This window comes from Balaenoptera ricei, chromosome X (genome assembly GCF_028023285.1).
Source record: "Balaenoptera ricei isolate mBalRic1 chromosome X, mBalRic1.hap2, whole genome shotgun sequence".
Classification (NCBI taxonomy): Eukaryota; Metazoa; Chordata; class Mammalia; order Artiodactyla; family Balaenopteridae; genus Balaenoptera; species Balaenoptera ricei.
The window spans coordinates 4,192,552-4,208,443 of NC_082660.1; the positions used below are offsets into that span (position 1 = coordinate 4,192,552).

At 40.9% G+C, this 15,892-nt stretch overlaps 1 protein-coding gene across 7 annotated transcripts in view; it reads right to left on the bottom strand.

The window, feature by feature from the left end:
- NLGN4X (neuroligin 4 X-linked) overlaps positions 1-15,892 on the bottom strand; it is a 328,533-nt gene that overhangs the window by 245,497 nt on the left and 67,144 nt on the right. For all 7 annotated transcript variants that reach the window (XM_059910982.1, XM_059910988.1, XM_059910984.1 and 4 more), the window contains one exon: positions 9,207-10,008. In XM_059910982.1, coding sequence (XP_059766965.1) covers positions 9,207-9,678 — 472 coding nt within the window. In that variant the 5' untranslated portion in view covers positions 9,679-10,008. The remainder of the gene's footprint in view (positions 1-9,206; positions 10,009-15,892) is intronic.

The following is a 15,892-nucleotide window of genomic DNA, read 5'->3' on the forward strand; positions in this document are numbered from 1 at the left end:
TCTTCCAACGTCCTACACACAAACACAGCCACACAGACACACACACACACCACAAACTATACACCAATGCCAGTCATAACCACTCAAAATAATCAGACATGTGAAATCTAACAAGAAAAATTCTTTTCATTTTTTTTTTTCTGTTTCCAATTGTGGAAACTTACTTCGCCAAGCCTAAATAGAATATTCGATTGAATTAATAAGACAGAGACTACCGTGTCTCTCGTCTTCATTTTGTCTTAACAGGTGGTTAGCACATGAATAGATGACTCTCTTTCAGACTCTCTCTCTGCCTCAGTTGCCTGTGAGTTCCTGGATGATTTGTAGGTCTGACTTATTTACGCAGGGCTGCTGTTTTGCACTCCTCACAAATCCCCCATGGTCCTCAACTCTAAAGCTAACGAATTCTCAGCTCTGTTCACTTTCACTGCAGTTTGGATGTCACTGCACACAGAATAAGGATTCTTAACCGTAAAGGAGAAAACATGAAACTAATTCTTTATGAAGACAGCCTGGTTTAGGAAAACCAAACAACAAACTAGATACACAGGAACCTACTCCCCATCTTGGCACCCAAGGAACTTCAGTCTTTGGACGACAGATACTGTAATGAGATGAACACTGAATTACCCGAAAATTAAAGTTGTAAGAACATACTGATCTTTTCTATTTTATAATCATTTCTTACACAGTAGCTTACTCCAAAATCACTATAACCCTAACATTCACAGGAGGTACAGTACTATTATTATTCATAACTGAGGTCACTCAATATTAAAAAGGTTGAAGGCTTTGCCAAGACAGTATGCAAAATAAACAACAGTGTCCAAACCAGCAGTGTCTTTGGCAACAAATGAAGCTATTACATGTCCTGGGGGCAAGACTGCACGAGTAAATAAGGAGGAGATTTCTGGACACCGACACATACTCTAGCGGACTAATTGCACCTCAACTTTCTATCTTGAACAGTTTGTTTGTAATGTTTACAATAACGCATGCCTAGCAAAGGGGTTTTTTAATACATCCTAAGTCATTTGGACTTGTTCTAATTGTGAAAAAAATTATAAATTGCTAATGGAATTGAGTTAAAACTCATGTTTTGGAAAATGACAAGTGTAAGGGGAAATTCTCTTCTTTAGGGAACAGTTGTTCTGAATTACTCAAACAAGTATAAGGCATACTAACCAAATAGCATTATTCATAATATATATAATTTCTAAACCCACCACAGGATTATTTTTCTATTGGTGAATCTCTTAAGCTGGGAGAGAGACACATGTTGTCAGAAATCTACTCTAGTTTAACCGTGTTCACAAAATGCTAAATTCTTTTCAATTAATCCTTGTCAGGGAGCTATTTATTAAATAATCTTTCCTAATTATCTTCACTTACAAGCCACGTCTACACAACGTCAAAAATCGCCCGACAGATGAAAATGGGAAGCATTTAATGATTTTCACATAGCTGCGTGCTGATGTGGATTGGCTAAAACATCTTTCTCACTGTGTTAACTTAGTCAACTTTTAGTTTTTGCCACTAAAACTAAACTTTGCCACTCTGCCTACAACTGAACTAGACTTTGCCACTCTGCATACAACTGAACTATTTGTGACTTGACGAAAAGAGAAAGGCAATTAATTTTTCCGTTATCTCACAGAAAACAATAGTGCTATTGTCGTTGGATGTTCTCAGTTCCTCTTCCAAGAAATGAATTTTAATGCTTCCTTGATGATTAATTTCTGTACGTCAAACAGGATGCTAAAAATCCATTTGACAACTCAGGCTAAAAAAGATAAAGCTTAGGAATAAAGCAGAACAAGATAATACTCTGCTCTTTAAAAAAAAAAATGCCATTCCCGAAATAATGCCATTTGCAGAAATGTGGATGGAGCGAGAGATTATCATACTAAGTGAAGTAAGTCAGACAAAGACAAATATGATATCACTTATATGTGGAATCTAAAATATGACACAAATGACCTTATCTACAAAACAGAAATAGACTCACAGACAGAGACAACAGACTTGTGGTTACCAAGGGGGAACGGGATGGAGGAGGGTTGGATTGGGAGTTTGGAGTTAGCAGATGGAAACTATCATATATAGAATGGATAAACAACAAGGTCCTACTTTAGAGCACAGAGAACTATATTCAGCATCCTGTGATAAACCAAATGGAAATGCATATGAAAAAGAATATATATGTATAACTGAGTCACTTTGCTGTATGGCAGAAATTAACACAACATTGTAAATCAACTATACCTTCTATTTTAAAAATGCCATTCCTCAAAATTCCCTTTTGTTAAAGCCATACTAGGAACTGTCAGAAGTGATGGATGCTTGGTCCCGTTTCTTAAGCTGACCCCTCCAATACTACAGTAAATACTTATGTTATAGACAATACACATTTATTATGTACTGGACATTATATTAGACCAATATGCATATGCAAATTAGCTGAAAAGTTCTGGTTCTCTTTTCTAGTATTAACTACGCTCCACTAACATCAGATTACAGAGTCGTTATAGGTACAAGATACCAGACAAAGCACTTCATATGGATTAATACCTTAAATCTCCCAGCTCATCTTTATTTTACACACAAGGAAACTGAGGCATGTACTAGCCAAGGAACTTGTCCATAATCACTCAACTGGTAAGGGAACAGGCTGGCATTTGCACCCTGGCAGGCAAGTTCCTGACCAATCCTCCAAGCTGAGCTGACGGAGTGAACCAAACTGACATTAGAAAGGGTACAGAAAAGGTATCTGTATCCCTCATGTTCATTACCAGCACTCTCCATAACAGTTGAGCAATGGAAACAACCTAAGTGTCCATCTATGCATGGACAGGTAAAGAATCTGTGGTGTAGATACATAATGGAATATCCTTGAGCCATAAAAAAAGGAAATTCCTGCTATTTGTGGCAACGTGGATGGACCTTGATGGCATTATGCTAAGTGAAATTAGTCAGAAAATGGCAAATACTGTATTCACTTCTATGTGGAATCTACACAAAAAACACATGATATCACTTATATGTAGAATCTTAAAAAAATATTACAAATGAACTTATTTACAAAACAGAAATAGAGTCACAGATGTAGAAAACAAACTCATGGTTACCAACAAGGGGGAAAGCGGGGGAGGGGTAAATTGGGAGATTGGGATTAACATATACACAACTATATATAAAACAGGTAACTAATAAGGACCCACTGTAGAGCACAGGGAACTCTACTCAATTCTCTGTAATGACCTATATGGGAAAAATAATCTAAAAAAAGAGTGGATCTACGTATATGGATAACTGATTCACTTTGCTGTACAGCAGAAACTAACACAACATTGTAAATCAGCTATACTCCAATAAAAAAATTGATTGAAAAAATAAAAAATAAACAAAAAACAAACAAAACCACCAAACTCGTAGAAAAAGAGATCAGATTTGTTGCAGCCAGAGGTGGGGGTAGAGGAATGGGGGATTGAATGAAGGGGGTCGAAAGGTACAAACATCCAGTTCCAAGACAAATAAGTACTAGGGGTATAATGTACAGTGTTGATGACTCTAGTTACCACTGCTCTATGAGATATAGCAAAGCTGTAAAGAAAGTAAATCCTAAGACTTCTCATCACAAGGAAAAAATCTTTTCCTTTTTTTCTTTTTCTCGTACCTATATGAGAAGATGTATGTTAGCTGAAACTACTGTGATCATTTCATAATATGCGGAAGCCATACCATCATGCTGTCCCCCTTAAACTTGTACAGCAATGTATGTCAACTGTATCTCAGTAAAACCAGGGGGCGGGTAAGAATTAACTGACATTCTGTCAAATAAATTCATCAATAAATTATTTTTTAAAAGGATAGAGAATCACTTTCCCCATAACAGATCAGATCTTAAGGTCTAGAGGGAAGGAATGGGGAGCCCAAAAGATTTTGCTAACACAGAAGAAGACATTTAGAGGTACAGCTGTCATCATGAGGGACATTTTGCAGAGACAGATGAGAAAAGAGGACCATTTGGATGTTTTGCTCTATGCCATTCACTGACACCTACTCTGGACATCTGTTTTAGATGCCTGGGAAATCTTAAATGCCCATTCATTATGTTCCTGTGTAAAATCAGTGTATCTTTTGAATATGACATTTAGTAAGAGTTGCCATAAATCTGTTCTAAAACGAGGAACCAAAAGTTGGGTATCTACTTTGTACAGGTTAAACCTCAAATCTGCAAAATATCCACCCACCAATTGGAACCAACTTTGTCTCCTTGATATAATATTGCTTCTGTTTTATGTTTTGGTTTTTTGGCCACAAGGCATGTGGGATTAGCTCCCCGACCAGGGATGGAACCTGCACCCTCTGCATTGGGAGGCAAAGTCTTAACCACTGGACTGCCAGGGAAGTCCCTCCTTGATATATATAAGGGAAAGCAGCAAATTTTAACTACCCAGTGTTAAAATGAGTGTGTATGTGTGTTGTTTTTTTTTTTAACCAGTTATTCTGGAGGTCGAAAGGGTAACAAACAAATTAGCATCTCAGAATGGGTAGTAACTCAGAAAGCTCAGAACAACTCTTTAGTGATGTGTATGTTGTTTTCAATTAGGGTATTTATATTAAAGGCTGGCAAAACTCTATGAGTTTCCTGTTGTCACTGTAACAAATTGCCACCAATGTTGTGGCTTCGAGTGGCAGATATTTAGGATCTTAGAGTTCTGAAGGTCAGAGTTCCACTGGGCTAAAATTGAAGGGTGGGCAGGGCTATGCTTCTTTCTGGGGCTCAAGGAGAGAACCCGTTTCTTGTCTTTTCCAGCTTTGACAGGCTTCAGGGTTCCTCGACTCCTGGCTCTGCCTTGTCCTCGAAGGCAGCAATGGCCACTGTGCCTTTTTTCCATTGCTTCCCTCTGGCCCTCATCACCTTTTCTGCTTCCTTATTCACAACAAAGAGTTTTTGTTATTAAATATGGACCCACCCAGATAAACCAGAATATATTCCCTCCATCTTAAAGTCAATGGATAAGCAAATATCATAACTACAGGGACAGAGTAAAGGGACAAAGTAGGTAATTAAATAGTTAATCCCACTAGGGGATTGTACGTAAAGAAAAAAGTATGGGAGACCCTGTAAGTTAATGATCACTCAAGAAAGCAGGCGTGCTGAACCACAAAGCCAAGCAGGCTTATTGGCAACAAAATCATGCAACAGAAGTACAAGACATGCTCCAAAGCAATAAAAAAAAAAATGGTGGCATGAGACCCACATCCTGCCCAGTGAGCTCAGTAAGTTAATGACCCCTAGGACATGCTCTCTGTAGACATAAAAAAACAATAATTTATGGAATGGTGACATTTCAAAGTGAAAGACCCTCACTGTACTGAGACCTGAAATAATTTTTCTATTGTGCCATGACAGTCCCAACTTGACCATGTGGGGGACAAGAAAACTCCCCTGCCTGATGTGGAGGAGGAGCTAAGGATGGAAGCCTGATGTCTACCCAAGAATGAGGAAGAAGGTGGTCTTCTCCCCCTCCCCACTTTTCCTTTGATTATAAAACTGCAGCCCGCTAAGTTCTCAGTGGCGCATGGCACCCTCTCGCCTACCTGATTGTAAGGCTCACAAGTGTCCTATTCTAATAAATCACTTCTTATCTATCACTTTGCCTCTCGCTGAATTCCTTTTCTTCTTTTTAATATTTATTTATTTATTTGGCTGTGCTGGGTCTTAGTTGTAGCATGCAGGATCTAGTTCCTTGACCAGGGATTGAACCCGGGCCCCTTGCATTGGGAGCACAGACTCTTAACCACTGGACCACCAGGGAAGTCCCTCGCTGAATTCTTTCTGCACTGAGACATAAAGAACTGGAGCTCCTCAGAGCCCGCCCGAAAATGCCACCTAGCGGTTTCAATTCCATCAGCAACCTTCATCCCCTTGGCCCTGTAAGGTAACATATTCAAAGGTTCCAGGGATTAGGACATGCCCTTCTTTGGAGGAGGCATTATTCTGCCTAGAACAAGTCTCTGTGTGTCTCTCGAAATTAAGCATGCTTGTCTCTGTTGCCATGCCAACATGTGAAGCTTGACTAGCATAGGATAGGAACTCAGAACTATCATTGGTAGGGAAGTCAGATGGCCACACCGTTGGATGAATGCATCACGATAAATCTAAAAAAAATAATGGAGTACCAAAATGGAACACTGAATTCCAAATAGCCAATACTGCTGTGCACACACTTAATGAAATGCACTGTTATGAATTAAGATATGCCCTAAAGGAAGGTCTTTGGGGAAATCAGCATGATGCCGTAATTTCCATGTGTTATTGTACAAGTGGAGTTTATTCATTTAGTAATAACCAATAATTAAATATCTAAACCTCCATGTTGATTCACAAATGGATGCAAGTCATCTATTTTTCAACCCTCAAAACTCCTGACCCAATAGGCTGTGATTTTCTGTTTCTGCAAACACACGGGCATATAGCTTCCCTCACCAGCAAAATTCCATTATTTATCTATTGTAGGGAGATCAAATTTACCTATTCAGCCCCTATTAGATTTCTGATTCTCCCACCAAGATGGTGTGAGATATTGCGTGCCAGAGTGCTCTAAAAAGCCCAGAGGAATCAACAGGTAGCACTGCCTTTATTCTTAAGTTTAGATTGCTTCTCTATTCGGCAGCTTTTTTCACGTGTTTCTATTCCCAAATTCCTATTCAATCCTGAACCACAAAGAAACGGCCGAATCGTTTATGGGTTCAATCCACACAATTGCACATCTATGGGTCTGTCATCAAGGAAGCTACTGATTTGTCTTCCTGGGCGGTGTAACTGTACCCCGACCTCTCAGAAGCAGGCATTCTATTTGAAGTGCATTCCTTGTTTGGAAGGTTAATGCTATAAAGTCACCGGTTCAGAGACACCAGCATATCAAATTTATGATGAAAGCAATTTTATTTTATTTTATTTTTTAAAGATTTTTGTTTGATGTGGACCATTTTTTAACATCTTTATTGAATTTGTTACAATATTGCTTCTGTTTTATGTTTGTTTGTTTGGTTTTCTTTTTTGGCCGTGAGGCATGTGGGATCGTAGCTCCCCTACCAGGGATCAAACCGCACCCCCTGCATTGGAAGACGAAGTCTTAACCACTGGCCCGCCAGGGAAGTCCCATGAAAGCAATTTTAATCCTTTACCCTGTTTTGTTTCCACCACCCTGTCTTTGTTTTTTATTCCTTTCTTTGAATAGTTCATGATGAGAAAGACCATGACCCAGGTGGCTTTGAAATGAGAACTCTAATTGGTTTGGGGTGCGGTTATCCATCCTCTTACATATGCACCAAGCAGCTACTGCGGGCTACTGCGCACTAGGGCAGCTCAGCACCAGGCATGGAAGTAAGGCGTCCAGTGTCAGTTTAACCCCTTGAACCCTATTCAAGACCTAGACTTCACAAGGTAATTGTGAGATCTGTCACCATAGTGACAATAGCCACATGCCAGACGCTACTAACATAATGAAGCTCAACCCTTTCACTTTCCCTGGGCATTCCTTGTCATCTCCCTAACAGACGCCCCCGTCCTGGTTTCTGGAGAAAGGTACCCAGGCCACCTCTTTGCATCTGCACGGAGCAAGAACAATATGGCAGATACGATCCGACTTTGGAGATCACTGAATAATGTCATCGTTTATGGCAGACTTTCAGCCAAAGCTCACTGACAAACATCTCCCAAGGATTAAAGGTAAAAAAAGGAAAAGAAATGTCTGCATGAAAGTTACCAAGGACAAGGACACAATTCAGTTTCTATAGCAGACGGTGATGGCTATGATTCCTCTCAATTACTTTTTTTTAAGTTCCAGGAAGATTTCATTCTATGTTTTTCCTTCTCCTTGTATAAAAAAGAGCACATGCAAACAAGAAATGAGAAGTGGACTTTCATTGTAGACTACCTTGAGTCTGGCTGGGCTGGTTAGCAAACATTTTAATTTGAGGTCTACACGAACAAGGAGATATCCGAGTTTTACTAGTATTGGATTAAGTTAATATATGGAACATGATTGTGTTCACAGATTTTCACTGTTGTGTTATCCAAAAGAAAAGGGGCATTTTGTTCAAGCAAGAAAATCATTTTTCTAACGTAGTTAGAATCATCTGATGACACACATTTGCCATTTGATTGCAGTGAATATTGGCAGGAAATAAAGTCCAAATTTATATCAACAACATGGATTCTAAACAAACAAGTCCAATTGTTTTATCAAATAATCCCTTGCTTGTGTATTTAAAACAATCAGTGGTTCCTTTTAAGACTCAAAAAGTACTAATCTTAAGGCATTAAAGCCAAAGGAACCATTCCTTATATAATTTTCAGGTGCTTATGTCAGCATGCTAAAGTTCTTAATTCTATTAGTTTCTCTAGATCCATTCCTTTTTTTTTTTTTTTAACATCTTTCTTGGAGTATAATTGCTTTACAGTGTTGTGTTAGTTTCTGCTGTATAACACAGTGAATCAGCTATACGTATACATATATCCACATATCCCCTCCCTCTTGCATCTCCCCCCGTCCCACCCTCCGTATCCCACCCCTCTGGGTGGTCACAAAGCACTGAGCTGATCTCCCTGTGCTATGCGGCTGCTTCCCACTAGCTATCTATTTTACGTTTGGTAGTGTATATATGTCCATGCCACTCTCTCACTTTGTCACCGCTTACCCTCCCCCCTCCTCATGTCCTCAAGTCCATTCTCTAGTAGGTCTGTGTCTTTATTCCCGTCTTACCACTAGGTTCTTCATGACCTTTTTCTTTTTTTTCCCCTTAGATTCCATATATATGTGTTAGCATACTGTATTTGTCACACAGAGTGAAGTAAGTCAGAAAGAGAAAAACAAATAGATCCATTCCTTTACAGATGATTCAGGTATAACATAGAAGACTATATGCTCACACTGGCTATCACCTGCAAATAAAGACTACAGCAGTGCTAAATAGGCAATATATGGAAAGAATTAAGTCATTAATTATGATACTCTCCACCGATTAGACACTGCGTAAATTCAAGTCGAACAAATGGTACGTTACTGAGATAACTGAATATGAAAAAAGAAATGAATGGTTATAGAAAATATCATGCACAGGACATTATACAACCCTCTTGGCAAATTTGAGGCTGAGCAAGCAGGTGTTTTCTGTTTAGAATAAGTACTTACCATCCTCCGTGGGCACATAGATATTCAAATAAAGGCAGTCTTCATTCTGATCTTGAACGTAGGTCATCAGAGTATCCAGATTGGCAGTAAACCAGATGGGCAGCATGTCATGCAAGAGAGACCGCTCATCCAGGTGCTGGGGGCACACGGCAGCAAACTGAGTGGCGTTCCGAACCCCAGTCCATGAGGAGGGGGGTTCCGGGGGCTGAAACCGCCTTTCCCCAGTAGGAGGCGAGGCATAAGGGACCCCCAAGTATTGCTCCACTGGACCCAAAATCTCATTGGGCAGCGGTGTTCTCAAGCCCCGGATTTTGCCGTAATTGGTGTTGACCACAGGATACTGCGCCTGGCTGTCGATGAGCGTGAACTTGATGGCCAGGGCGGTGATCCACAGCAGGACGCTGGAGTTCACCATGACACAGACCGGGGTGAAGACCAGCGGAAGCCATAACAGTCCCTGGGGTCTCGACATGGTTCACCACCACATCCGCGGGCGTCCGTGCGACGCAACTCCAAGCAAAGCAAGCCGTGAAGGGAGCGTGCAGAGAGAGACGGCTTTCCAGGGACCAAGACCCTGGAGAGGGGAAGGGCTTGCTAGGAAGCCTCTCCGATGGGTCATAGACAGAGCCCAAGGTTAACAACAAACCCGGCGGTTTTCTCGGCAGCCCATCACGGGACAGCAGCCCTCTCTTAATCCTGGTGCCGAATTCCAGCCCGTGCGAGGCTCCAAGGAAGCGGTGACCGTCCAACACCTCCCCGGGGCAACGATCACTTAGGAGAAGTCCAAGGCAGAGCGGTCAGCCTAATGGGAGAGAAAAGCAGACAAGGATAAGGAAGGCAAGACCACTGCCACCGATGGCGTTTGCTGTGTGTTCCACGCAGCCCCCAACATCACGCAAGGAAATTCTCATTCACCGATGAATTCGTACAGCGGCATCTGCGGGCAGTAGAATTTCGCCAGACGATCGCTTGTCTTAATTTCTACAGTGAGTCCCATCAGCAAGAACGATGCCAATACTCCGGAAACACTCAAGTCTTTGTTGAAGGAACCAGCACACCACCAAAAGTTATACACGTTGCACAGATAACTGTACTGATGTCTCCTGATTGCACTATTATTGATAATATTGGCCCATCAATGGATAGGAACTTCCAAAACACTGTTTCTCAGATGTTTAAGAAAACTGTCACTTTATATATAAAATAAACAAGGACCTACTGTATAGCACAGGGAACTATACTCGGTATTCTGTAATAACCTATATGGGAAAAGAATCTGAAAAAGAATGGATATAGGTATATGTTTAATTGAATCACTGTGCTGTACACCTGAAACACAACACTGTAAATCAACTATACTCCAATATAAAGTAAATATATTTTCTCCTATTCTGAGGGTTGTCTTTTCGTCTTGTTTATGGTTTCCTTTGCTGTGCAAATCCTTTTAAGTTTAATTAGGTCCCATTTGTTTATTTTTGTTTTTATTTTCATTACTCTAGGAGGTGGGTCAAAAAAGATATCACTGTGATTTATGTCAAAGAGTGTTGCCAAGCAGAAACAGAGACACAGATGTAGAGAACAAACGTATGGATACCAAGGGGGAAAGGAGGGTGGGATGAACTGGGAGATTGGGATTGACATATATACACTACTATGTATAAAATAGCTAACTAATGAGAACCTGCTGTAGAGCACAGGGAACTCTACTCGATGCTCTGTGGTGACCTAAATGGGAAGGAAATCCAAAAAAGAGGGGATATATGGATACGCACAGCTGATTCACTTTGCTGTACAGTAGAAACTGTAATACAACACAGTAAAGCAACTGTACCCCAATAAAATATTTAAATAAATTCATACATACATAAATACACTAATAAGTACATAAATAAATGTAAAAAGAACTGTCACTTTTTCCTAAGGTATTAGGAGTGGAGCTCTAGAAGTTTTCCAAGGTGGGTAAAGGGAAGTGTGCATCGAGACCAGGCTGGCTTCATGCCATGTGGGTATTTATCAGCGACCACAAAGGGAGCAACACGCAATGGAGAGAGCACTGACACCGGGTACTCATCCTTCTCGGGCTACGCAGTGCCACGTGTCTGTGGGCTCCAGACATCACCGCCCTGAATCTCAGCCTCCTTGTAAGAAACTGAACAAGATGGTGCATCTCAAGTGCATGCCGTAGTGCTTGTCACATCAAGACACCATTCATAATTAAGAGTGTTGACACAGCAGTCCCGATTTTCACATAAAGCGCTGCATGCCTTCAAGGGTAAACCCTGCAGCCTATTTAAGAACCTTCTGGTACATTTGAGCCATCTTCCTATTGAGTCTGGGATGAGTTAACTTTTAAAGAGTGACCTCCTTGGGAATTCCCTGGCGGTCCAGTGGTTAGGACTCCGGCGGTCTCACTGCCAGGGCCATGGGTTCAATCCCTGGTCGGGGAACTGAGACCTGCAAGCCACGTGGCGCCACCAGAGTAAAAAAAAAAAAAAGGGACCACCTCAATTTGTCCCTACGGGGATCACATGACGACTCTCTCCAGATAAACCACTGCTCGTATGACATTCAAGAATGTCGCACGTGAGTATTATAAATGATGCATTAGAGACAGAAAACATTTCATGAGGTGCTGCAAGGACTCTACCTTTTTTTTTAATCAACATTTTTTTACTGAAGTAGAGTTGATGTACAACGTTGTGTTAATTTCTGCTGTCCAGCAGAGTGATTCAGTTATACATACACAGTTTTTTTTATATATTCTTTTCCATGATGGTTTATCATAGGATACTGAATATAGTTCTCTGTGATATACAGTAGGACCTTGTTGTTTATCCATCCTATACATAAAAGCTTACATCTGCTAACCCCAAACTCCCACCCCATCCCTCTCCCAACCCCCTCCCCCTTGGCAACCACCAGTCTGTTCACTACAGGACTCTACCTTTAAATACAGCATTCTTCAGCCGAAAATAGACAAATGTGTTTCTAAGGACACAGATTATTCTGGGTTATTCAGAGTCTTTCTGGACTAGAATATAATTATGCATTTCATTTCAGGGAATGGTTGAGTAGAATATGTCAAACAGATCATTTATTTTCTAATGAAACATTATCTGAGCCAGATCTATCACAGAGCTAGAATACGTCTGGGGGAAATTTTGTCATCCATGACATCCTGGGCCAAGTTAATCAGAGTTGGATGAAAATGCACTACAACACAGGATGGTAGCATTGAGAGTGAAAATTCGCATCACACCCAATGGCTGATTTACGTGTTTGCTTCTGTCTTTGTACTGGAGACAACATTTGGATTTCATGATCCAATTGCTGAATAATTAAGAGACAGACAAAAAACGTGAAAGAAGTGTTGACTTGTCTGAAATCTTGTTTTCCTGAAAGCCCTTCTGGTTTAGAACCAGCATCAGTACTTCCTTCTCAAGCCTTCGTCATGGTCATAGGAGATGCCAGTAACTTCTGATTCTGATAGACCTGGGTCCCCAAATGCTACCTCTCTGTGAGCTGGAGAAGTGAGTCAACCTCTCTGAGCTTTAAGTAGATGGCGTGTCATGCCTCCTTTGTGGGTCTGGGCTGAGCCACAAGTGAGCAAAGAGGCAGGGCAGAGAAAAGGTCTCCTCAATATCCATGAAATGCTGGGATTTTGAACACAGACCTGCTCAAAACACTCCCAGGTACAGAGACAAAATGCACTGAAGTCAGCCCAGGGTTGGCATGAAGCAGGTATAGAGCAAGTAGTTTAAATTCTTTGAGCCTCTCTTTACTTATTTGTTTCTAACTCTCTGGGAATTAACTGAGTTGGTCCACACAAGGCATCACGTAGTCCCTGGACCACAGAATTCCATAAAGGTAGAATTCAGTTGGCGGATCTGTCCCAGGACTTACAACGTGAATGCCTTGAGGAAGTCTGGTCCGCTCCATCATTTCTCCAGCTCCATGTGGATGGCAGCACCTCTATGTCACATATTCGTTAAGACTGAGCAAGTGAGGGCACACGCAGGCTTAATGCTTCACCTGTATGATCAAGCCTACCTCCCCACAAGGTTCTGAGGGCCAGAGAGAGACCATGAACCAGCCGGACCTAAGAGAAGGGGAATGGGGGGGGGGGGGCGGGTATCTGGACACTCATGAAGTCCAGGCTAGGCATTCAAAATAATCATACGTTCTGAGCTATCTTATTTCCCGATGCTTTGGAATTTGGCAGTTTGCGCAAATGGAATACCACCAATGTCGAGCACTGTTTCTCAGGCTCTGCACTGCTGACGTTTGGGACCACACTGCCTTTGTGGTGAAGGCCGTGCTGAGCCCTGTAGGGTGTGTAGTAGCACCTCTGGTCTCTACCCACTCGAGGCTGGCAGCACCCGCCTCTCACTTTTAACAATCAAAAATATCTCCAGACATTGCTAAGTGACCCCCGGGGGCAAGATCATCTCAAGGTAAGAACCACGGGTGTAAATCATCAAATATGGGATTATGGTGGCCATGTAAATGACGAAGCACCTGTGGGTACATTTGAAAATTATCATCAGTGGCACTAGATTTACATTTGTGTGTGTATATATATGTGTATGTGTGTGTTTGTATGTGTCACATTCAAATATTTGGCAACTGTAAAAGTTTTAGCAATGAAGATTTAAAAAATAAACCTATTTTAAACATGCATCCTCATCCTCGTTTAAAAATCATTATAAATTTATTTTGGGGAGGACAAAAAAAAGACTTCTCGTGTAAACGTCACACTGAAAATAATTTTACAAGGAGTGAAATGTTGTTATAGCTACACATAATATATGTGTACAGTTAGGATATGTATAATACACGTATTTATAAATATGCTATCTATTTTCTCTATAATATGTATTTATATATTTTTCAACTTTTTCCAAAATAAAAACAAGATACTACAAAGGAAATTCTTGAAGAAAAAAATTTTAATGAAAACAATGAGAACAAAAACTGAAACTTCACTGCATACATACAACTGGGGAGTGAGGAAGGCCTTGATAGCACGTTCTCCCTGCAAAAGCTGCACACAGACTAATTACTCAGAGCGGCGTTTCGACTTGATTTATAACTTGATTAGGTAGTTTAGAATGATCTCTACAGGACAGTCATTCTGTATGAGGTTGTAATTAAGACTTGGCTTCCACTACTCAGGCATGCTAAACTATAAATGAGTCAAAATAACAATTGCAATAAATTTCTTTCCAAAGTGCAGATCACTCAAATTGAGATCGGTTTAATTTCACAATACGTATTTAATGTAGGTGAGCCCTGATCAAATTTATCTTGGTGTTTTGGCCTTCCAAGGAATGAAATCATGTCTCCTGGGTGTTCACGGCCTCACCTTTCTGTGGCTGCGAAACACATTACAAGACAGAGCTCTGTTGATGCACCTTCCAGAAAAAAGAAAAGAAAGGAAAAAAACACGAGAGGATTAATGAGGTGGAAACAGACCTCCCCTGAGGTGACTCTCAGCTCCATCAAAGGTCTGGGACTCGCTATCTGCTATCAATAGTCTGCTGACAACAAGAGGCACTTGGAAGATTCACTTTCATCTCACATCACAAAGCATCAGGAAACCAAGAACAGTAGATGCTGGTAAAATTAATGCGCTTGTACAACAATCCTTCCACACTGTTTCCTAGAAAGTCTGCCACTGGGGAATAGGCATTCCCCAAACTGTACAACCTGTACACCTCCCCGGTTTTATTTTTTCTTTTGTTTCTGGAGAAGACACCAACGTTTCATGGTACCCAAGTGGGGTTAGGGTTCATCTTTTATCCTACAGCACAGATGTCTACCGTGAGGTGGCCCAGGGCACCTGTCACCTACGTGAACAACCTCGACACTCTGCACATGGGCTGACAACACACACGCACACACACGCACACACACAATCCCTATTCAAGATTCCTTGATGCTGGCAATCAGCCACTTATTATATTTTTGTGTATTTTTTAATATGCTGGCTTTGATTTTATCTCCCAGATGGGCACAGTCACAGTCTACTGTGTCTTTTGTCAAATCTTCTAGCACTCCACACATCTATCCACGTACTTCCTTTCAGTTCTAAAAACCAGATCCCAACAAAATCCACCCTTTTGAACCAAGAAGCTTAGATGTAAATAATTACAGAGTGAAGATGCCATATGTACTATCTTCAAGGTGGCTGTATGTCCAGTGGGGGCTTCAAAGCATCAACTCCATCACCTCCGTCACCATACTGAACTTTAATGCCTCAGGAAAACAACAGGGCCACAGTCGTAGGAATTGGAGTTTGCAACAAGAGCCAGAACCCAGACTAAAACCAGGAAAAAGAGTTAATGGCTTATATGTGGTCCAGTCAAGACACTGGACAGACTGGGCATATATCTGGACAAAACTATAATTCAAAAAGATAGATGCACCCCTATGTTCATAGCAGCACTAGTTACAATAGCCAAGACATGGAAACAACCTAAATGTCCATCAACAGAGGAATGAATAAAGATGTGGTACATATATACAATGGAATATTACTCAGCCATAAAAAAGAACAAAATAACACCATTTGCAGCAACATGGATGGACAGAGAGATTGTCATACTAAGTGAAGTAAGACAGAGAAAGACAAATATCATATGATATCACTTACATGTGGAATCTAAAATATGACACAAACGAAC